The following is a 23,010-nucleotide window of genomic DNA, read 5'->3' on the forward strand; positions in this document are numbered from 1 at the left end:
TTTCAAAGGCTCGAAAGGCGGCTTCTGGAGAGCAATGAGAACCTTGTTCAGATCCCAGGGTTCCAATGGCCGTCTGTAAGGAGGAACGATATGACAAACTCCTTGGAGAAACGTGCGTACTTTAGAAAGCTGTGCCAAGCGCTTCTGAAAGAATACGGATAGCGCGGAGACTTGACCCTTAAGAGAGCTAAGCGACAAACCTTTTTCCAACCCAGACTGCAGGAAGGAAAGAAAAATTGGCAATGCAAATGGCCAGGGAGAAAACCCTTGAGCCAAGCACCACGCTAAGAATATCTTCCACGTTCTGTGATAGATCTTAGCTGAGGATGGTTTTCTAGCCTGTCTCATTGTGGCAACAACCTCCTGAGATAAACCTGAGGCCGCTAGGATCCAGGACTCAATGGCCACACAGTCAGGTTCAGGGCCGCAGAATTCAGATGGAAAAACGGCCCTTGAGACAGCAAATCTGGACGGTCTGGTAGTGTCCACGGTTGGCCTACCGTGAGATGCCACAGATCCGGGTACCACGACCTTCTTGGCCAATCTGGAGCGACGAGTATGGCTCGATGGCAGTCGGACCTGATTTTCCGGAGAACTCTGGGTAACAATGCTAGAGGTGGGAACACATAGGGGAGTCGGAATTGCGACCAATCCTGAACCAAGGCGTCTGCCGCCAGTGCTCGGTGATCGTGAGACCGTGCCATGAAAACTGGGACCTTGTTGTTGTGCCGTGACGCCATCAGATCGACGTCCGGCGTCCCCCAGCGGCAACAGATCTGCTGAAACACGTCCGGGTGAAGGGACCATTCTCCTGCGTCCATGCCCTGGCGACTGAGAAAGTCTGCTTCCCAGTTTTCCACGCCTGGGATGTGAACTGCGGATATGGTGGACGCTCTGCTTTCCACCCACGTCAAAATCCGTTGGACTTCTTGAAAAGCTTGGCGACTGCGTGTTCCCCCTTGGTGGTTGATGTAAGCCACCGCCGTAGAATTGTCCGACTGAATCCGAATCTGCTTGCCTTCCAGCCATTGTTGGAAGGCTCGCAGGGCAAGATAGATTGCTCTGATTTCCAGAACATTGATCTGCAGGGTGGACTCTTCCAGAGTCCACATCCCCTGAGCCCTGTGGTGGAGATACACCGCTCCCCACCCTGATAGGCTCGCATCCGTCGTGACCACTGCCCAGGACGGGGGAAGCCGCAAAAGCCGGGGACTCGAGTTATCAGCGCGGCCGCCGTAAAAGCGCGGGCCGCGCTGAAGTCCCCGGCGCACCACAAGTGTCAGCCGCGCCGCAGTCCCAGCGGCCGGCATGACCGTTCCTAGACGTGGCCAGCGTCCCGCCCCTCTCCTGACTGGCAGGTCCGGGGGCGGGAACGAACGGAAGCAGGCCGCAAAAGCCGGGGACTCGAGTTATCAGCGCGGCCGCCGTAAAAGCGCGGGCCGCGCTGAAGTCCCCGGCGCACCACAAGTGCCAGCCGCGCCGCAGTCCCAGCGGCCGGCGCGACCTATTCCTAGAAGTGTGCCTGCTTCAGCGAAGCTGAATGAGGCCTGGCACAAGCGCCGTAGCGCTGATGTCCCCCGGCGCACTACAACACCCAGCAAGCTGCGGTGTGAGCGCCAAATGCACGGGGACACAGAGTACCTTGAGGAAGCAGGGCCATGTCCCTGATGTACTCCGCTCCATCCAGCATCTTCTCCAGGGGCTGTAGATGGAGCACGGTCTCAGTGCCTGGAGACCGGTAAATCCCACTTCACCCAGAGCCCTGTAAAAAGGGATGGGGAAGGAATCAGCATGTGGGCTCCTGCCGCCGTACCCGCAATGGGTACCTCAACCTTACAAACACCTCCGACATACAGTGGGGTGAGAAGGGAGCATGCTGGGGACACTATATGTGTCCTCTTTTCTTCCATCCGATATAGTCAGCAGCTGCTGCTGACTAAAAACAATGGAGCTATGCGTGCGTGTCTGACCTCCTTGCGCACAAAGCTAAAACTGAGGAATCTGTACTCCTACGGGAGGGTGTATAGCCAGAAGGGGAGGGGCCTTACACTTTTAAGTGTAGTTCTTTGTGCGGCCTCCAGAGGGCAGTAGCTATACACCCACTGTCTGGGTCTCCCAATTAGGAGCGAAAAAGAAAGGAAGATTTTCCACGAATGGTGGTAAATGCGGGATGAAGCAGGTTTTCGGGCGCTGATCATGGTGGAGATAACCGCGGGGGAGAATCCTGCTCTTGTTAATACCTAGGTCTCTAGGTCCTAGGTCCTAGGAGCCTGGCCATGCAGTCAGCTTCAGGGCTCTGGAGTTCTGATGGGAAATGGGCCCTTGGGTCAGCAAGTCTGGGATGTCTGGAAGGCGCCACGGTACGTCTACGAGCATTTGTACTAATTCGGCGTACCAGGCGCGCCTGGGCCAGTCCGGTGCTATCAGTATCACCGGGACTCCCTCTGCCTTGATTTTCCGGATTACCCGCGGCAGCAGAGGTAGAGGTGTAAATATGTAAGGCAGGCGAAAGTGGTGCCAGGAGCAGACTAGAGCATCCGCGCCGATGGACTGCGGATCGCGTGACCTGGCTATGAACGCGGGTACCTTTGCGTTCAACCTTGAGACCATTAGATCCACGTCTGATGTACCCCAGCGAGTGCAGATGTGTAGGAACACTTCTGGGTGGAGAGACCACTCTCCGGCGGCCAGGCCTTGGCGACTTAGAAGTCTGCTGCCCAATTCTCTACTCCCGGTATGTGTACCGCTGATATCACTGACCCTGTCAATTCGGCCCAGCTGAGGATCCTGTGGGCCTCGAGATAAGCTGCCTTGCTGAATGTGTCCCCCTGCCGATTGATGTAGGCTACAGCTGTCGCATTATCCGATTGGACTCTAATCTGATGACCCGCTAGCAGAGGGCAGACCGCCTTGAGCGCGAGGAAGATCGCGTCGATTTCCAGGATGTTTATGGGTAGGGAAGACTCCTGGGGCGTCCAACGTCCTTGAGCAGTGTGGTGCCGGTACACTGCTCCCCAGCCTAGGAGGCTGGCGTCCGTGGTCAGGACCAGCCAGTTCACTGGGAGAAAAGATCTCCCCTTCGATAGGGATGAGGACCGAAGCCACCAGCGGAGTGCGTACCTGACTGAAGGCGTCAGGTGAAGAGATCTGTCCGGGAAAAAGGGGCTCTTGTCCCAGGCCGCTAGAAGGGCTAGCTGTAGTGGGCGGAGGTGCAGTTGAGCAAAGGGTACTGCTTCCATAGCAGCCACCATCCTGCCGAGCACCTTCATGCTGAATCGAATGGAGCGAGACGGAGGACGTAGAAGGCAGCGTACCGCTCGTTGAAGAGCGATCGCCTTGTCCTGAGGGAGAAGGATCAAGCCCCGACGGTTGTCCAGGGACATGCCCAGGAAGGTGATGGATCGTGATGGGATCGGGGATGATTTGTCTAGATTCACTAGCCACCCTAAGCGGGATAGGGTGTCCACAGTGATCTGTACGCTGGTTGAGCAGTCGCGGAAGGAGGGGGCCTTGATGAGGACGTCGTCGTCCCTTCAACCATGGATGCAATAATGGACTTTAGGGACTCCATTCTGAATCTCCGTACGTGCACATGTTTGTTTAGGTGTTTGAGGTCCAGGATGGGTCGAACTGACCCATCCTTTTTGGGGGCCACAAAGAGGTTGGAATAAAAACCCCTGAACTTCTCGTCGTCCAGGACAGGTATTATCACTCCTGCTGTTTGGAGCGAGTGGATTGCTGAGAAAAAAAGCTTTGCGTCGTTTGAGTCTTTGGGCGGTTTGAGAGAAAGAACCGACTCGGGGGTCGGGTCCTGGTAACCGGAAGACACAAGGTCTCGCACCCATTTGTCGTCTGAGGCGGCAGCCCAGATGTGTTGAAAGAGCCGCAGTCGACCTCCTACAATGAGTGTGTGTTCCGGGGCGCCGAAGGAGGCATGAGGGGAGAAAAAAACGTCGTGGACGAGTCTCCCTAGTCCTGGACTGTTTCGGTCTAGGCTACCATGACTAAGTGGGTTTCGGGGAGAGCTGAGAAGGTCCCTGCGTAGTTGTGTCGCGGGCGGGGAGGGGACGCTGCGCTCACCCACTGCTCAGGTCCGGCTGCTGCTGCGGCTGCTCGGTGGCTCGAGCGGTGGGCCGGATCCCGGGGACTCGAGCGGCGCTCCTCGCCCGTGAGTGAAAGGGGGGGGTTGTTTGGTTTAGGGATATTGTCCATGACGCCACCCACGGTTGTGGCGAGGTTGTGGCACCACCGCTGCTCTGGACGGGGATCCCGGGAGCGGTGACAGGGAGCAGCTTGGATGTTGTTTCTCCCCTCCGTGGGTAGGGGGGTTGGTTGTCCCGGGGCCTGGTGAGGGTGGGATGGCAGGCGGGTTACGGGGCCTGGTGAGGTGCAGGGTCGCGGGGGCAGCGCGGTGCCGCACGGCACGGTGGTACTCACTCAGCCAATGACGAATGCAAAGTCTCCGGTAAAACAAACGGCTGGATGGACGGGTCCCACAGACTGCTGCGGTAGTTCTCCCGGTAGGTTGGCGGTGACTGCTTTTCCCTGCACCTGTGTTATGTTCACGGTTCCAATGGCTTCCCACCGGTAACCCGCTCCCCAGCTTGGATGGAGGCTGAGGGAGCCCCTTTTGCCCGCAGGCGCTGGGAACTGTAGCCTTGGCGGTGACTGTTTCCCTTCACGGTTTGAGCTGTTGCCTTCAATCGGGTCTTGACTGCTGGGAAACCCCGGAGGTTCCCTTCGCTAACGGATTTGACCGGTTTTACGGCAACTCCTAGCGTGGTCGGGGTCCGTAAGCCCTGCCGAATGGTGCTGGCTTCTCTTTGCTCCCCGATCCGGTACCAGCGGGGTACTGCCCGTCCCCGGTCCTTACGGTTCACTCCAATCAGCCTCTCCTGCAGACGGTCACCACCGTCTGCCAACCCTGCTGTATGTGCCCAGGCCACGCACCCGGACACGGTCAGTCTCCTCTACTACCACTTCACTCTCCAAAACTACACTGCCTTCCTTTTCCCGCCTCCAGGACTGTGAACTCCTCGGTGGGTGGGGCCAACCGCCTGGTTCCACCCCCTGGTGTGGACATCAGCCCCTGGAGGGAGGCAACAAGGATTTTTGTTTGACTTCGGTGTGCCTAGCCGGGGTGTGGGGTGTGTTGTTGCAGTACCTGTGACGTCCTGGCTTGTCCAGGGCGCCACATTTGCGGCTGGTGGCGGGGACAGCATGGGATGGCGACCAACCAATGAGTTCTGAAGGAGCGGAACGAGGACTTTGGACGTCTGGTGAAGGTCGTCCTGGACTTCAGCTGGGGGAGGAAGGTACTCTTTCCTCCCGTGGCGTCAGAAATGAGCTTGTCCAGTTGTTCGCCAAACAATCGGTCTGGAAAAAAGGGAAGGCCCGTGAGAGACTTCTTGGAGGCAGAGTCCGCTCTCCATTGTCGGAGCCAGAGAGCTCTGCGGATGGCTATGGTATTTGAGGCGGCAAACGCTGCGCAGGTAGCAGCGTCCATGGAGGCCTGCATGAGGTACTCCGCCGCAGCGGCAATTTGAGCTGTTACCTCTGTGAAGGTATGAGTGAACTGGAATTCCTCAAGCGAAGTGTTAAGGGATTCTTCCCAGACAGAGATCGCCTTTGCGACCCACACAGCGGCAAAGGAGGGAGAGAGGGAGGAACCTGTCTGTTGGGTCCTTGATGGAGGAACCATCGGGTAAAGACAGGAGCGTCTTTGTGGTAAGGCAGGAGACCGGGGGGGTCGATTGAGGGCGGATCGGCCCAGCCCTTAGGGGCAGGTGAGGCAAAAGGGTACCGGGACTCCATGAGTTTTCGGTTACCGAAGCGCCTGTCAGGCTTCTCCCTTTGCTTTGTGAGGATATCCTGAAACTCGATGATCAGCGAAAACCTTTTGGGGTTTCCTTGCCCTCTTAAAGGAGACCGCATGGTCAGTGGTAGTGGATGGGGGATCCTCCACATGCAGAGTTTGGTTGATTGCTGCTATAAGGGAGTCTATTGCAGTTTGATCATCTGGGGATGCTGAAACCAAGGAATCCTCTTGGTATAAACAGCATTCTCCCTCCTCCAGCTCTTCAGAGGCCGTGGAGCGTGTGGGAGAGCCTGCCCTGTGTGCTCCCGAGGGAGAGCCCGCTGGAGACACCCGGCCGTGTGCTCTTTTCCTGACCCCTGCAACCGGTGAAGCATGTACCCGGATTACCTCAGAAGGATCCTCCATAGGGGTATCCTCAGGCTGCGTTCCGTCCAGGGACCCAGAAGGGTGTGGAGGACGACATTGCATAGCCAGCACCAGGTTCTGTGACAGTTTTTCCATGGATTGGGACAGAAACTGTGCCCATTCCGGTGGGCTGGGAGCTCTAGGCTCTGGGCTGACGGTTGCGGCGGTGGTGGCACAGGACTCAGAGAGAAGAGGTGTGTTTACGTGGTAGCTCAGCGTGGCAGCACACAGCTTGTCACTGGTGGTTATCAGCCGACTTTTCTGCTAGAGCAAATAAACAGAACAAATAAACAGCGTGAGTCCCTGAGCCCTGGGCCCTCCCCCTGCCACCAAATTATCTGCAGGACTTTCTGCAAACAGGAGTGACTTCCCCCCTTCTCCAGCCAGCAAGCTAGAGAAAAGTTAACACTGTGTGTGCAGGATCCTTGGGGCTCTCCTCCTTGCACTCAGCAAGGGACTTTCTCATAATAAATACTGTAAATGTCCTGGGAGCCTTCCCTGCACCGTCTTTTCTCCCTTTGTCTGGGAAACCAGTCATGGGGGATCTCACCTTAAAAACACTGCTTCAGTCAAGGTCATATTCAACTCAGAGCCTGCAAAGAGGGGCTGAGGAATTGGGCTATAAGGGCACAGGCCTCTACCCTGGGCTTTGGAAAATCGGTCTGTGGAACCAGTCGTCCAGCCCAGGATCCAGCGTCGCAGGAGGGGGTACGTGGAGGCGACACTCCACGTTCCCGCCCGTTGATGGTAGTGGGAGATCGGTCCCTAAAGGACACAGTCGCCCTCAAAAAATAACAAACCTTGAAAGGAAGTGCCTCCTACAGACACTAAGCTAAAACTGAGGTTGCCTGGCCAGGGGGTGTATACTGCAGAGGAGGAGCTATGCTTTTGCATCTACTTAGTGTCCTCCTATGGATAGGCAGCATAACACCCATGGTCCTGTGTCCCCCAATAAGGCGTCAGAGAAAGAAGGTGTATACACCCATGTTATGACTCTGTTGGAAAGCTGTGATAAATGAAGGCAGGGGCTGATATTCTGAAAACGGTGGTACGGGCTTTAAATAATGGCGCTCGGGTTGGCGTGTGCACAAATGAGATCTCGGCTTTTCAGTGAGCCGAGAGCTCCATCTGAGCACGCGCCGACTTCGGGCGTCATTTCTTTGAATCCAGCACTGCCGCCAGTTTCTGGATGGTCCTCCTGCTTCACAGGGCCGGCAGTGAGTATCTGGGACACCCGCTTTAGCATCGCCCTACAACACTACCACCCCTGCCTCCTGTTACCCTGATCCACCACTGTTGTCACCCCCCCTTTGGTAAGATAGCATAGCATAAGATGGACCCTATATTTTTTTCCTCTAAATTTGGGGCGAGTCTTATAACACTAAAGTACGGTATAGACCTGGTCTCAAACTTACTCAGAAGGAAATTTTTCTGCCTGCATTGCAACAGAGCCTAGGTAGTATCCATGTTCATTTTGGTCAGGATGACCCATGTACCGCTCTGTATATCCTGTATCATAGAAGATCCAAAGTGTTACCGGGGCTCCAGCAATAGCCACCTGAGACAAAATAAGAATAATTATTCACTATTTTTTTTAATAAGCAAGTGACTAGCAAATAAACTAAATATACGAGTTCATCAACTACTATACAAAAAAAAAAAAATAAAAAAAAAAATCCGGTTCTGCTCACTTCCGCATTGGAGGTAAGTAGGGCTGGTGAGGTCATGTCTACATATATGTGATGGATCTTGTGTATGAGCAGCAGATAGCGTGAACCTGTCCTATTCATTAGAACACAGGAGCACAATACCTGATGCTCGTCTACACATGCCGCCAGCAGGATTGATGTTCCCGGCCTGGCTTTCCTCTGAAGCATGAGTGAGCTGAGCCGGACTACCCAGCTGAATTAGAGCATTAACACTGTGGCTTCCTGGGGAGCTCAGGAACTGACAAAGGTGTACTATTTATTTCAGTATACAAACTTACTGATGTGATGACTACAGGCAACCAGTTTTATTTAAAGGGGGCTAATCAGCTCTCACAAAAATGTAAGTAGTGATAGTAGATGAAATTATAAGACTTATCTCAAACACTTGTCATTAGCAAAGTCGTTGATTTCTCTCATTATTACAGGGATATAGTTTTTAGTTTCACTTTTCCACGAAGCTCAATATTTGGGGTGGTTGGGACGTACTAAATGTGAGAGGGAGCGATTCTATACAGCATCTGATGGTAAATAGAGAATTATACTTGAAGCTGCAGGATATCGGGTGGACTCATCAATTCGCCTGTTATGTCAAGTCGCTGCTCCATTGGATACAATGGTAAAACTCATTACCCCAATTTTTTTTATATAACATTTTCCTGAACAGTTTCACAAACACGGTGACTTGTTTCAGAAATGCATCCCAAAGAACTGTGAATCAGTAAGACAACCAGTGTGAACATTTTTCTCTTCAACCAGTAATCCAAAATTTTGACATTCACTATTGCCATTTATGAAAAAATGTAATATGTCCTGAGTATTCTGCAACCCAGCTAAAGGAAGAGGACATAGCTGCTTACAAAGGGTTATTCTGCTACTTGGAGGACATGAGCTTATAAAGGGTTCATTTGAATCTATATACACTATAGAGATACAACAGCAACCTAACCAACTAGAGAAGGCTGTGTATTGCTACTCCTATCCTCCCCCTACTGCAGATGCTCCATAATGTACATGATCAAATTGATTTTGCCACTTCTATAACTACAGCCAGCATGCAGTAAAGACTCCTGTGTTGTGTACATACTGTACTCTTCCCCAATACAATGGCATCTTCCAGATAAAAAAAAAACCAAAACAAAAACGGATTTTTGTGTACTCACCGTAAAATCGCTTTCTCTTAGCCATCATTGGGGGACACAGGACCATGGGTGTTAGTGTCCTCCTATGGATAGGCAGCATAAGTAGATGCAAAAGCATAGCTCCTCCTCTGCAGTATACACCCCCTGGCCGGGCCAGGCAGCCTCAGTTTTAGTTCACAAGCAGTAGGAGAAAAACCAGTAAAAACTTCTCAACGGAGGAACATGGGAAAAGAAGAGTCATAACCAAATAAGGTACTGAGATAAACAAGGCCCAACAGGGCAACAGGGTGGGTGCTGTGTCCCCCAATGATGGCTAAGAGAAAACAATTTTACGGTGAGTACACAAAAATCTGTTTTTCTCTGACGCCTCATTGGGGGACACAGGACCATGGGACGTCCTAAAGCAGTCCATGGGTGGGAAACATAAAAGAAGACAACACAACCCAAGGACTAGGAACCAGTCCCAGACAGCCTGCAGCTCCTACTGAGAGAGGTGCTCTACTGCCAGTTGCAGAATTTTCCTACCCAGATTTGCCTCAGTTGAAACCTGGGTATGGACTCCGTAATGCTTTAAAAACGTATATGTAGGCTAGACCAGGTCGCAGCCTTACACACTTTTTCCACTGAAGCCTGATGCCAAATGGCCCACGAAGCGCCAACTGCTCGTGTGGAATGAGCCGCAGCCCACTAGGAATGGGCTTGAGTTGCAAGCGGTAGACTTCCTGGATCGCAGAGCGAATCCAGCGAGCCAGAGTCGCCTTTGAAGCTTCCTGTCCCTTCTTAGGCCCCTCAGGAATGACGAACAAAGAGTCCGTTTTCCTTAAGGGGGCTGGCCTGGATATGTAATATCTGAGAGCTCTCACGAGGTCTAACGAATGCAGAGACCTTTCCACCCTATGAACTGGGTGTGGACAAAAGGAAAGCAGAACAATGTCCTCGTTCAAATGAAACGGGGTAAGAACCTTTGGAAGGAAATCTGGAAGGGGGCGCAGAACCACCTTGTCCTGGTGAAAGATCAGAAAAGGCTCGCAGCAAGAGAGTGCTGCTAGCGCCGAAACCCGTCTGATGGACGTAATTGCCACCAGGAATGTTACCTTCCAGGACAGAAGAGCAAGGGAGGATTCCTTGAGGGGTTCAAAGGGAGACCTCTGGAGACCGTCCAGAACGAGGTTGAGGTCCCATGGGTCCAGCGGCCGTTTGTACGGGGGAACTAGATGGGAAACGCCCTGGAGGAAGGTCTTGACTTGCGGTTTTTGAGCCAGGCGGCATTGGTAGAAGATTGAGAGTGCTGAGACGTGCCCTTTAAGGGAACTGAGAGCCAACCCCGCTTGCAAGCCAGACTGTAGAAAGTCGAGAATTCTGGGGATGGCCAGAGACATAGGCTGGACGTTAGTTTCCCTGCACCATGAAAGGAAGATTTTCCACGTACGGTGGTAAATGCGGGATGAAGCAGGCTTTCGGGCGCTGATCATGGTGGAAATAACCGCGGGGGACAATCCCGGTCTTGTTAATACCCAGGTCTCAATGGCCATGCCGTCAGCTTCAGGGCTCTGGAGTTCTGATGGGAAATGGGCCCTTGGGTCAGCAAGTCTGAGTTGTCTGGAAGGCACCACGGTGCGTCTGTGAGCATTTGTACTAATTCGGCGTACCAGGCGCGCCTGGGCCAGTCCGGTGCTATCAGTATCACCGGGACTCCCTCTGCCTTGATCTTCCTGATTACCCGCGGCAGCAGGGGTAGAGGTGGAAATATGTAAGGCAGGCGGAAGTGGTGCAAGGAGCAGACTAGAACATCCGCGCCGATGGACTACGGGTCGCGTGACCTGGCTATGAACGCGGGTACCTTTGCATTCAACCTTGAGGCTATTAGGTCCACGTCTGGTGTGCCCCAGCGAGTGCAGATGTGTAGAAACATCTGGGTGGAGAGACCATTCTCCGGCGGCCAGGCCTTGGCGACTTAGAAAGTCTGCTGCCCAGTTCTCTACCCCCGGTATGTGTACCGCTGATATCACTGATCCAGTCGCTTCGGCACCGGCTGAGGATCTTGTGGGCCTCGAGATAAGCCGCTTTGCTGCGGGTGCCCCCCTGCCGATTGATATAGGCTACAGCTGTCACATTGTCAGATTGGACTCGAATCTGACGACCCGCTAGCAGAGGGCAGAACGCTCTGAGCGCGAGGAAGATCGCGCGGAGTTTCAGGATGTTTATGGGTAGGGAAGACTCCTGGGGCGTCCAACGTCCTTGAGCAGTGCGGTGCCGGTACACTGCTACCTAGCCTAGGAGGCTGGCGTCCGTGGTCAGGACCAGCCAGTTCACTGGGAGAAAAGATCTCCCCTTCGATAGGGATGAGGACCGAAGCCACCAGCGGAGTGCGTACCTGACTGAAGGCGTCAGGTGAAGATGTCTGTCCAGGGAGAAGGGGCTCTTGTCCCAGGCCGCTAGAAGGGCTAGCTGCAGTGGGCGGAGGTGCAGTTGAGCAAAGGGTACTGCTTCCATAGCCGCCACCATCGTGCCGAGCACTTTCATGCTGAATCGAACAGAGCGAGACGGAGGACGTAGAAGGCAGCGTACCGCTCGTTGAAGAGCGATCGCCTTGTCCTGAGGGAGAAAGATCAAGCCCCGACGGGTGTCCAGGAACATGCCCAGGAAGGTGATGGATCGTGATGGGATCGGGGATGATTTGTCTAGATTCACTAGCCACCCTAAGCGGGATAGTGTGTCCACAGTGATCTGTACGCTGGTTGTCGCGGAAGGAGGGGGCCTTGATGAGGAGGTCGTCCAAGTAAGGGAGAACGACTACTCCCCTGGCGTGAAGGACGCTCACGGCGGCCGCCATGACTTTGGTGAAGACCCTTGGTGCGGTGGCAAGGCCGAAGGGTAGAGCTACGAATTGAAAGTGGGAGTCCTGAACTGCGAAGCGGAGGAACTTTTGGCGATCTAGGGAGATTGGTATGTGCAGATACGCGTCCTTGATGTCTATGGAGGCGAGGAATTCCCCCTTAGACCATGGATGCAATAATGGACCTTAGGGACTCCATTCTGGATCTCCGTACGTGCATATGTTTGTTTGTTTAGGTGTTTGAGGTCCAGAATGGGTCGAACTGACCCATCCTTTTTGGGGACCACAAAGAGGTTGGAATAAAAAACCCCGAACTTCTCGTCGTCTGGGACAGGTATTATCACTCCTGCTGTTTGGAGCGAGTGGTTTGCTGAGAAAAAAGCTTTGCGTCGTTTTCGATTCTTTGGGGGGTTTGAAAGAAAGAACCGACTCGGGGGTCGGGTCCGAAATTCTATGTGGTAACCGGAAGACACAAGGTCTCGCACCCATTTGTCGTCTGAGGCGGCAGCCCAGATGTGTTGAAAGAGCCGCAGTCGACCTCCTACAATGAGTGTGTCTTCCGGGGCGCCGAAGGAGTCATGAGGGGGGAAAATGTCGTGGCCAAGTCTCCCTAGTCTTGGGCTGTTTTGGTCTAGGCTGCCATGACGAAGTGGGTTTCGGGGAGAGCTGAGAAGGTCGGTCCCTGCGTAGTCCGCGGCTGGTGGCAGGGACAGCACGGGATGTCGACCAACCAAATGAGTTCCGAAAGGAGGGGAACGAGGACTGTGGACGTCTGGTGAAGGACGTCCTGGACTTCAGCTGGGGGAGGAAGGTACTCTTTCCTCCCGTGGCGTCAGAAATGAGCTTGTCCAGACGTTCGCCAAACAATCGGTCTGGAAAAAAAGGGAAGGCCCGTGAGAGACTTCTTGGAGGCAGAGTCCGCTCGCCATTGTCGGAGCCAGAGAGCTCTACGGATGGCTATGGTATTTGAGGCAGCAAACGCTGCGCAGGTAGCAGCGTCCATGGAGGCCTGCATGAGGTACTCCGCCGCTGCGGCAATTTGAGCTGTTACCTCTGTGAAGGTATGAGTGAACTGGGATTCCTCAAGCGAAGTGTTAAGGGATTCTGCCCAGACAGAGATCGCCTTTGCGAAACACACAGAGGCAAAGGAGGGCGAGAGGGAGGAACCCGCAGCCTCAAAAGCAGAGCGGGCGAGGTGCTCCACCTGTCTGTCGGGTCCTTGATGGAGGAACCATCGGGTAAAGAAAGGAGCGTCTCTGTGGTAAGGCGGGAGACGGGGGGGAGAGGGGGGGGGGGGGTCGACCGAGAGCGGATCGACCCAGCCCTTAGGGGCAGGTGAGGCAAAAGGGTACCGGGACTCCATGAGTTTTCGGTTACCGAAGCGCCTGTCCGGCTTCTCCCTTTGCTTTGTGAGGACATCCTGAAACTCTGGGTGATCAGCGAAAACCTTTTGGGGTTTCCTTGCCCTCTTAAAGGAGACCGCATGGTCAGTGGTAGTGGATGGGGGATCCTCCACATGCAGAGTTTGGTTGATTGCTGCTATAAGGGAGTCTATTGCAGTTTGATCATCTGGGGAGGATGAAACCAAGGAATCCTCCTGGTACAAACAGCATTCTCCCTCCTCCAGCTCTTCAGAAGCCGTGGAGCGTGTGGGAGAGCCTGCCCTGTGTGCTCCCGAGGGAGAGTCATGGGGGCCATGAGAGAGTGCTGGAGACACCCGGCCGTGTGCTCTTTTCCTGATCCCTGCAACCGGTGAAGCATGTGCCCGGATTACCTCAGAAGGATCCTCCATAGGGGTATCCTCAGGTTGCGTTCCGTCCAGGGGCCCAGAAGGGTGTGGAGGACGACATTGCATAGCCAGAACCAGGTTCTGTGACTGTTTTTCCATGGATTGAGACAGAAACTGTGCCCATTCCGGTGGGCTGGGAGCCCTAGGCTCTGGGCTGATTGTTGCGGAGGTGGTGGCAGGGGGTCTTAGGGGGCTATAGGGGCACAGGACTCACAGAGAGAAGAGGTGTGTTTTCGTGGTAGCTCAGCGTGGCAGGCAGTGCAGGCTGATTAATAGACTATGTGGGCCTTAGCACTCTTAGTGCCCTTAGAATTCTGCATGTTCCTAATAGGAATATGCCAGGAGGGGGAGCAATGGTCAGCAGAACTACAAGTGAAGCAAGCACCTCACCAGAATCAGCCGATGGCCCTGCGTCCTCAGGAAGGAGTAAGCTCTGTGGAGATCTTCGCACGCTTTCCTGGGGGGAGGGCGGGGCTTAGCGCTAAAAGAGCGCGAAGAAGAAGTCAGTGTGCCCCCTCCTGCTGTGGGTAGTAAAAAACGTCGGGAAGGGAGCTTCTGACAGTTTTCCTCCCTCTCCCTCCAGTCAGCACACAGCTTGTCACTGGTGGTTATCTCTGCCGGCTTTTCTGCTAGAACAATAAACAGAGCAAATAAACAGCGTGAGTTCCTGAGCCTTGGGCCCTCCCCCTGCCACCGGTAAATTATCTGTGCAGGACTTTCTGCAAACAGCGAGGGACTTCCCTCTCCTCCAGCCAGCAAGCTAGAGAAAAGTTAACACTGTGTGTTCAGGATCCCTGGGGCTCTCCTTCTTGCAATCAGCAAGGGACTTTCTCATAATAAATACTGTAAATTCAGCAGTCCTGGGAGCCTTCCCTGCACAGTCTTTTCTCCCTTTGTCTGGGAAACCAGTCAGGGAGGATCTCACCTTAAACACTGCTTCAGTCCAGGCAGTGGAAATAGCAGAGTCAGCTTGCTGTGTCCGGTCACACAGGTGCCATGTTCAACTCAGAGCCTGCAGAGAGGGGCTGAGGAATTGTGCCTCTGTCCTGGTCTCTGGAAAATCGGTGTCTGTGGAACCCGTCGTCCAGCCCAGGATCCAGCGTCGCAGGAGGGGGTACGTGGAGGCGACACTCCACGTTCTCGCCTGTTGATGGTAGTGGGAGATCGGTCCCAAAAGGAAACAGTCGCCCTCAAAAAATAACAAACCTTGAAAGGAAGTGCCTCCTACAGACACTAAGCTAAAACTGAGGCTGCCTGGCCCGGCCATGGGGTGTATACTGCAGAGGAGGAGCTATGCTTTTGCATCTACTTAGTGTCCTCCTATGGATAGGCAGCATAACACCCATGGTCCTGTGTCCCCCAATGAGGAGTCAGAGAAATAAAATTTACAAAAATCTGGGAGGTGTATATTCACTTTTGTGATAAACTGTATATATTTGTGAAAGGTTTATATTTGGTCATTTTAGTTTATGATGATTTTCCTGAAAGATGATAAGTCTACTTCTCAACTTTCTGGGAGGAACAACAATGCAAAATTTTAAGAACACAGAAGAGCTGATGGAACCTCTAACTCCATCCGTTTTTTACAGTAACTTACTCTGAATATATCAGGTTTCTGGATCAAAGCCATTAGTGACAGGTAGCCTCCATATGACCAGCCATGGATACCAACTCTGTCGAGGTCTATGAAGCTGTGCTTAGCAGCCAGATACTGCAATCCTTCCACCTGATCATCTATCTCCACTTGACCCTACAGAGAAAAGGGAAAAAACTGATTATGTCGGGGCACATTCAAAGACTGGACATTTTTTTTTTTTCTTCGAGCGTTTCCTTCTTTAAAGCCTTTTCTCACCATCTTGTACTTGAATGCTCCTTCAAACTTTAGACCACGGTGACAGGAACCTCGATTGTCGATTACGACAACGACATACCCCAATGATGCAAGGGTATTTAGCCGGAAATATTTAACACCCTTGAACCGATTGTTAACAAGTTGAACCTAAAGAAAAGAAATTTATATTTGACACTGAACAAAGTTTGTGAACGATAGGGTTCAGATAAGGAATATCAAAAACATAAAGCCTTTGTTAGCGCCTTATACAAACTTGCCCTTGGTAACCAGAGTATTGAATACTTTACCATTCTGCACTCTACTAAGAATCCTGATAGCAGAGTAAACCTTTGAATACATCTAGCAGATATCCCGAAATTGTAAAACCTACTGTAGCTGACAATTTGATGGGGGGAAAAAAAAAAAATAAAAATACACACACACACACACACACACACACACACGGGAAATGCCAGCAACAAAATAGAGAGCACTATATAAGCTTTTTTTCACTTTTTTTTTTTAAAAAAAAAAAAAGCACCCTGGGCTCCTTTGAGAATGTTTTGAGAAGTAATGGACAAACCCTTAAAGCCACTATTGCTCTTCTATGCATTTTCGGCTCACCTGAACATTCATCATACTCGTAGCATACTCAATGTTATTTCTATTAGTTTAAAGAAAGTAACTTTACCTGTGGACCTCCATAAATAAAAAGGACCGTGGGGTATTTCTTTCCTGGTTGCAACTGATGAGGTCGATACATCATGCCATAAAGAGTGAACCCTGTTCTACTGGGGAAAGAGAAAATTTCTGGGGCTATGTACCCAGGAACCGTCCCTGTTAAATAAAAAAAAAAAAAAAAATTATATTATATTATAATATATATATATATATATATATATATATATATATATATATATATATATATATATATATATATATATATATATATTATATATATAAAATTTAATAACATAATGAAGATTTTGTTTACACCACGTAAAATCACTTTATTGGGAGACTTCACTGGGGGACACAGGTGACCATTGGTGTATGCTGCTGACACTAAACAAAAAGATGAAACAAATAAACCACTTTAGGGAGAAAGGATGGAATAGGATCCAAAACCTCCTTGTCAAGGTGGGATACTAGATAGGGAAAGAGAGTCTGATCGAAGTGATGGCTACCAAGAAGGCAACCTTCCAGGAGAGGAAGGATAGAGAAACTAAAAAAGAAGTGAAAAAGGGAGAGATGCTGGGGACGGAGATGGCTCTAGGTGGCAGAGCTTACACTAGTTCAGTAGTCCTGAACAGATGTCGAAACTGTGGCTCTGAGAAGCAGCAGACACGGCAAGTCCAAAGTGCAAGGAGGGGATCGAAAACTGCAGGTGCTGAGTAGCCTGCGTGGAAGGAGATGACACCGAAAAAGGAGGGGGGAGAATGTGAAAAGGCACGCCGAGTTCCCTCGTGAGCAGAGAGACGCGCTATGATTGGATGGGCGGGGAACGCATGAGTTGGCGCAAGTGGAGGTATGGCGGAGGGCGTGCCTTAGCAGGAGGAGAAGGCCACAATGAAGCTGGGGACTCTGTCACAAGAGAGAACCAGGGCAGCAAGAAGGACGCAGATGCAGCAAGAAAAAGGGTAAAAAATAAAGGGAAGAGCGCAGCACAGAAAAAGAAAACTATTCCCACCAAGAATTATTAAAAAGGGAAGCCTCTGAATTAAATTATAATTTAAATAATTTTAGCTCTCTTATTAGCAGAATTAGATATAGCCCGGGATCTAGGGAAGGAGATATCTGTCCTGCAGACCCCTGGAATTTATCATCGCAGTACACCGAAGTCGTCGAATCAGGCGTCCCATACACAGTCAGGTGGCTGGAAGGTATCGGCTTAGATTTCCCTTCCTGCTATTGAGGTTCGGGGGAGGGTGTGGGCGAGCGGGCAGTGGAATAGTGGCAAAGGACCGACCACTGGACAGCCCCAAACACTATGTGTTTGGTGTGTGGGGGGGGAGGGGTTAGGGTCCAACAATAGTGACCGAACCCCACACTGTGCTCTCGATCTCTAGGTGATATGACAGTAACACAACTAAACTCTGTTAGCCAATCACAACTTGTATCTGAAAGAAAAAAGGGAAATCAATAGAAAAAAACAACACATCTAAAGTAAAACCAAGGCTGAATACAAAAAAAAAAACCCAACCGATTAGCTCCTCTCCAGTAGTATGCGCCCACCAACTGGCACGGAGGTAACTGTTTTTGCATAGTGTCAGCCTCCATTTGGCAGCAGCAGCAGCATACAAATGGTCTCCTCTGCCCCCCCCCCCCCCATGAAACGATACAGAAAAAGATTATACAAATCCATCATGGAATTTGACGAATGTGTTAGACCACATAACTATAAGAATATAATGTGCCATCTCACCTGGTGACTCCAGAAGAGTAGCCCAAAATTCTTTATCCTTTTGTATTGGATCCGATCCATTGCCTTTCATTTTAAAAAGATGCACGGCATGTGGAAGGGTCTGGCTACTGTACCTACTAATGAACATATCGCAGTGCTGAAAAGAAGAAAAGTACAAGAGCTCCGTAAAATGTAATAAAACATTACTCAGGTTTTCCTACAGCATGCATGGTCAGAGGCACATCTGTAAGATTTTACTTTCCCACTTGTATAAATCTCCATATTAGAAGCAGTTAGAAAGATGTTACAAAAGAGGAGGTGGTAAACTTAAAAACAACACCTAGCCTTTGTCAACATTGTGACATTTAGAAGCCGAAGCAGTCACCAAACTTTTCCAAGCAAAGTCACTTAAGGAAAATGTCGGTGGTGATTTTCCTGAGGTCCCTCCACCATCATTAATGCGGAGATTTTACCGCTGTCAGCTTTCATTGTATACTTCGTCTAGAAAGTCGCTCAAAGAATGAGCTTGTCACGTGTTTCCGAAAACTGGTGCAGTTTAAGGGAGTGACAAGACATAACATGCCCAAAACAAAGCCTTTTGATATTGCTGTGTGCAGGGCTGTGGAGTCGGAGTCCGGGAAATTGAGGAGTCGGAGGTTTGTATTTCCAACTCCACAGTCCTGGCTGTGTGCAATGTTCATATTAAGGGGTGAACAAAGGGAAAAAAAAAAAAAACAAAAAAAAAACAAAAACACCACACTTGCCTTGCTAACACAACAGGAATGGGAAAATCCAAGGTCTGAGAGTCTCTTCACCTCTCCTGGAGTTTCATAGTTTGCAACATACAAATGATGTTCTAGGGGAGTGTCCTTTGTAGCTTCAAAATAGACCAGTTTATTGACCTCATCAACTCGAATCTGAAGAATTTAGAATTATTCCATTTATTATACGGCTTTCAAAGCAAACTTACTTTTTACAGTTTAACTAGCTGCATGCCAGGCTTATGAACCGGGCGTTATTTCTCAGATGCTTTCGGTCACACAACAATCACAAGGCACTGCACTAAAGCTGAATAGATCATTTTTCTTCTTAGGCCAGGTTTTAGAATGCAAAGGTTTTTTTTCCCTAAAATAGAATGTTATGCTCCATCAATAGGAAAGGAGGCAACTTCCTGATCACTGGGAATCAAATCTCTGGGACCCCCAGCCATTGCAAAAAAAGGTAGTCGTGTCTGAATAGAGTGTAGGTCAAGCAGGTGCAGTGTGCACCTCTGCTCCGTTCATTACAGGAATGGAGGGGGGGGGGAATAAACCTGTGAATAGAGACCATGAACGGAGTAGACTTGCGAATGTTCAACCTGCACGGTTTTAAGGATTGCAAGTGATAAAGTAAGAACATTTTAATAATAAACGGAGCAGTAATCCAGTACTTCTAGTTACATGAAGATCAATAGGTCATAACAGAACTAAAAAGAAAAAAAGTTAAGACAAGCACAGAACTATGTGTAAAACTCACAGTGGATCCATGTCTACCAAGAACCTCCCACTCGCCACAGGTCACTGCCACCTCTTCCTTCACAGGGCACCTGAAATCACCTAAAAGTAAAAACAGACCAAGTATGCAATTTTGTATAATTAAATGAATGTTATATACACAGCATATGCGTCTGTAGCATATAAAAGGGCCAACCATTTACATTTCAATTGTCCGATTCTTCTGTTCCCAGATCTCATCTGTTGGGGGAAGTCAGAAAGGCCACATATACAACAGATGCTTGGCAGGTCCGGCTAACTTTAATCTACTGTGCATAAGGGCTTTTATCAATTTATGATTTTGTGCATTTGTGTAATTCAGTTTCAATCCTTTTCCAAAGACATGTTTTCAGTTTGTCAAAAGAGGTTTGCCTGAACATTTTTCCAAGTATCTTATAAACTTCCCCAAAGATCAGTTCTAAGCCTTATTCACAAATTGCAGATTAGATCAGTATTTTGTCTTAGTATTTTCAAGCCAAAAAGGTGAATGCAAAGAAAAGAAGTATGAATCATTCCATCATATTTCCCTTGTGTTTAGGATACACCCCTGGTTTTGGTTTACAAATCCTGATGAAATATAATGACCTCATTTGCAATGTACGAGGGAGGCCTCGGATGGACTTGGACACACTTACTGCTGTAAACAAGACGAGTAATCCCAAACATCTAACTTATGAGCTCTAGGATGTGCAGAGCGGTGATCTGGGAACATAAGTAGTGTATGTACGTACTGGTACAGGAGGAAAGAGTGCCCTGCCTGTGAGGGCTCACAGTCTACAGTAGGTGAGGGTAGAGCAGGTTGAGCGACGCTATGGTGTACTGAGGGTTACTGCAGGTTGTAGGCTTGTCGGGAGAGGTAGGACTTCAAATTCCTTTTGAAGGTTTCCACGGTAGGCAAGACTCTGATGTGTTGGGGTAGAGAGTTCCAGAGTATGGGGGAGGCGTGTGAGAAATCTTTTATGCGATTGCAGGAACAGGAGATAAGAGGGGAGTAACGAAGGAGATCTTGTGAGGACCGGAAATTACGTGCAGGTAAGTACCGGGAGACTAGGGCACAGATCTATGGAGGAGACATATGGATGGCTTTGTATGTCGTGGTTAGTGTTTTGAAACAGAGTCTTTGGGCAATGGGAAACCAGTGAAGAGATTGGCAGAGAGGAGAGGCCAGGGAATAGCGGGGGGACAGGTGGATTAGTCAGGCAGCAGAATTTAGGATAGATTGGAAAGGATTAAGAGTGTTTAAAGGGAGACCACAGAGCAGGAGGTTACAGTAGTCCAGGCGGGAGATGATAAGGGCATGCACTAGTGTTTTTGCAGATTTTTGGTCAAGGAATGTACAGATCTGGAAAATATTTTTGAGTTGGAGTCGGCAGGTGGTGGAAAGGGCTTGGATATGTGGCTTGAAGGAGAAAGCAGAGTCAAGGGTTAGCCCCAGGCTGCAAGCACGCAGGACTGGGGAGAGTGAGTAGCCTTTGACTTTGATAGATAGGTCAGGTGGAGTGAGGTGGGGGAAAGATGATGAATTCTGTTTTTTTTAGAAATTGAGCAGAAAAGAAGGATGAAATAGGAGCTAATATCAAGGCTGGACAAGTAGATAGAGATGATACTAAAAGCCATGGGACTTTATAAGCTTTCCCAGGACTAAGATGTAGATGGAGAACAGAAGGAGTCCAAGAACTGAACCTTGGGGGACACCAACAGATAGGGGTTGGTGAGAGAGCTATGCAAGATTAAGAAGACAAAAAAAAAAAAAACACATTGGCAAGCCCTGGTTTATTAGGGTGAATGCACATGATCAGGACACACTGCCTCACCTCTTTGCAGGGCCTCGAGTGCTGTCCACAGGAGACCGCAGCGGCCTGTGCCCATGATCAGGGTTTAGGGCGCTGTGGACTCTGCCTGTTGTTCTCCCTGAGGAGAACACTTGCATCTCTGCAGCATAAATTGACATGCTGCGGCTTGGAAAGCTGCGCCATGTTTCAGTTTACGCTGCAGAGAAAAGAAGCATAGTGGGCATGGGATTTTTTTTTAAGACCCATCCACTGTGCTTCTCCTGTACAACGCAGCATTTTGGACGCAACGTTTAAACCGCTGCAATTACTGATAGTGGGCACATACCCTTAAACAGGTAAATTTCTGATGATAGCCTCCCTTTAGTAACATTTCTCTGAGAACATTGCATACTGTATTAAAGCTTTGTTTGTGGATTTTACTTTCTGCTTAAAAAGGAACCTCTCCTCTGATTCATGCTGCCAAAACCACGAGCAGCATGAATCAGACACCATTGTTGGAGACGTGCATGTTTATATTGAAAAACTGCTTGTCCCAGACACGACCGCAGCGGTTTCTCGCAGTCCCCCTAGACTTACTGGACTCATCCTATATGTGTGCACAGGTAGGCAGAATCAGTTGTATACCTGCCTAAAACTAGCCATTCGTGAGAGACAGTCCCTGGATGGCTGTGCAAAAAATATTTTCAACATACAGGGCTGCATAACGCAGCCAGTGTTCAATCCATGCTGCCTCTTGTTCGGGCAGCATGTATCAGATGTATCTCCAATCAACATATCAACCAAGGCCCGGTCTGTGACTTTTGCACAGTGCGGTGAATATATTATAAGTATTATGCAAACATGAAAGAAGAATGGGTAAGCCACTTGCATAAAAATGCATTTTTTTCTATAAGTATTATGATTGGCAGTTACAGTTACTGCTGGATTATTCATTGTCAGGATTATATATTTTTCTTCACTGAAGGCAGTATGAATATATTACTCTGGTTCCTTAGAAACCTGTTTACATGGCAACAAAACTCCATACGTCACATGCGTGATTATGAGCAGAGAAAACATTTAGTAGATATGGAAACGTACATTCAGCTTAGAGCTAAATGCATCAGACATCCTTAATGTCAAGATGTAGAAAGCAACTCACTGAGCCCCAGAAGATCCGCCCCGGCTCTTCCAGAACTGGCCGCTCTCAGTATGCTGGTGATCCGGTAGAGGTGTCGAAATCCAGTCTTGCACTCAGAGGCAAAGAGGAACTGGATTTCATCGTCTCGGGTTTGGGGGAAAAAGTATAGGATATCATGAATCTATAAAAAAAAAAAATAAATAAATAAACGAGACAAAGTTATATTAAGGAATTGAAACTGGCAAAATAGAAATAGCAGATGGTGCTGGATGACTGTTCCCTGAAACCAAGACTAAAGTAAGAGCTTTGGGCTACAAACAAGGCAAAAGATGAATGTAATAAAAAAATGCTCTTCATCAATAGGGCATATAAGAAGGGCTGGCCATTTAGAATACCATTTAAAGGATTTGTCCAGTCTAATGCCATATATCTGCAGTCACTCTGTCATTAAGTGACTGCAGACTTACAAATCCTTCCATTGCATTGTGAGGACTTGCCGATGTCAAAGCCGGGAATGGTGGTAACGTGGCTGCGAAAATGCGATATGCATAATCCCGAACAGTCCAAAAAGATGGGCACGCCCTAACTCAATGCAAGTGTAGGCTGTGCCCATATGGTCGGATGCTGGTTAGGA

General features: G+C 49.8%; 1 protein-coding gene across 2 annotated transcripts in view; it reads right to left on the bottom strand.

Moving 5' to 3' along the window:
• Positions 1-23,010, bottom strand: part of DPP8 (dipeptidyl peptidase 8) — a 127,203-nt gene that overhangs the window by 26,875 nt on the left and 77,318 nt on the right. For both annotated transcript variants that reach the window (XM_075346035.1, XM_075346034.1), the window contains exons 11-18: positions 22,398-22,557; positions 19,447-19,526; positions 18,696-18,848; positions 17,953-18,088; positions 16,219-16,364; positions 15,549-15,695; positions 15,294-15,446; positions 7,639-7,781 (exon numbers count right to left, since the gene is read on the bottom strand). In XM_075346035.1, the coding sequence (XP_075202150.1) occupies positions 7,639-7,781; positions 15,294-15,446; positions 15,549-15,695; positions 16,219-16,364; positions 17,953-18,088; positions 18,696-18,848; positions 19,447-19,526; positions 22,398-22,557 (1,118 nt within the window). The remainder of the gene's footprint in view (positions 1-7,638; positions 7,782-15,293; positions 15,447-15,548; positions 15,696-16,218; positions 16,365-17,952; positions 18,089-18,695; positions 18,849-19,446; positions 19,527-22,397; positions 22,558-23,010) is intronic.

Source organism: Anomaloglossus baeobatrachus, chromosome 4 (genome assembly GCF_048569485.1).
Source record: "Anomaloglossus baeobatrachus isolate aAnoBae1 chromosome 4, aAnoBae1.hap1, whole genome shotgun sequence".
Lineage (NCBI taxonomy): Eukaryota > Metazoa > Chordata > Amphibia > Anura > Aromobatidae > Anomaloglossus > Anomaloglossus baeobatrachus.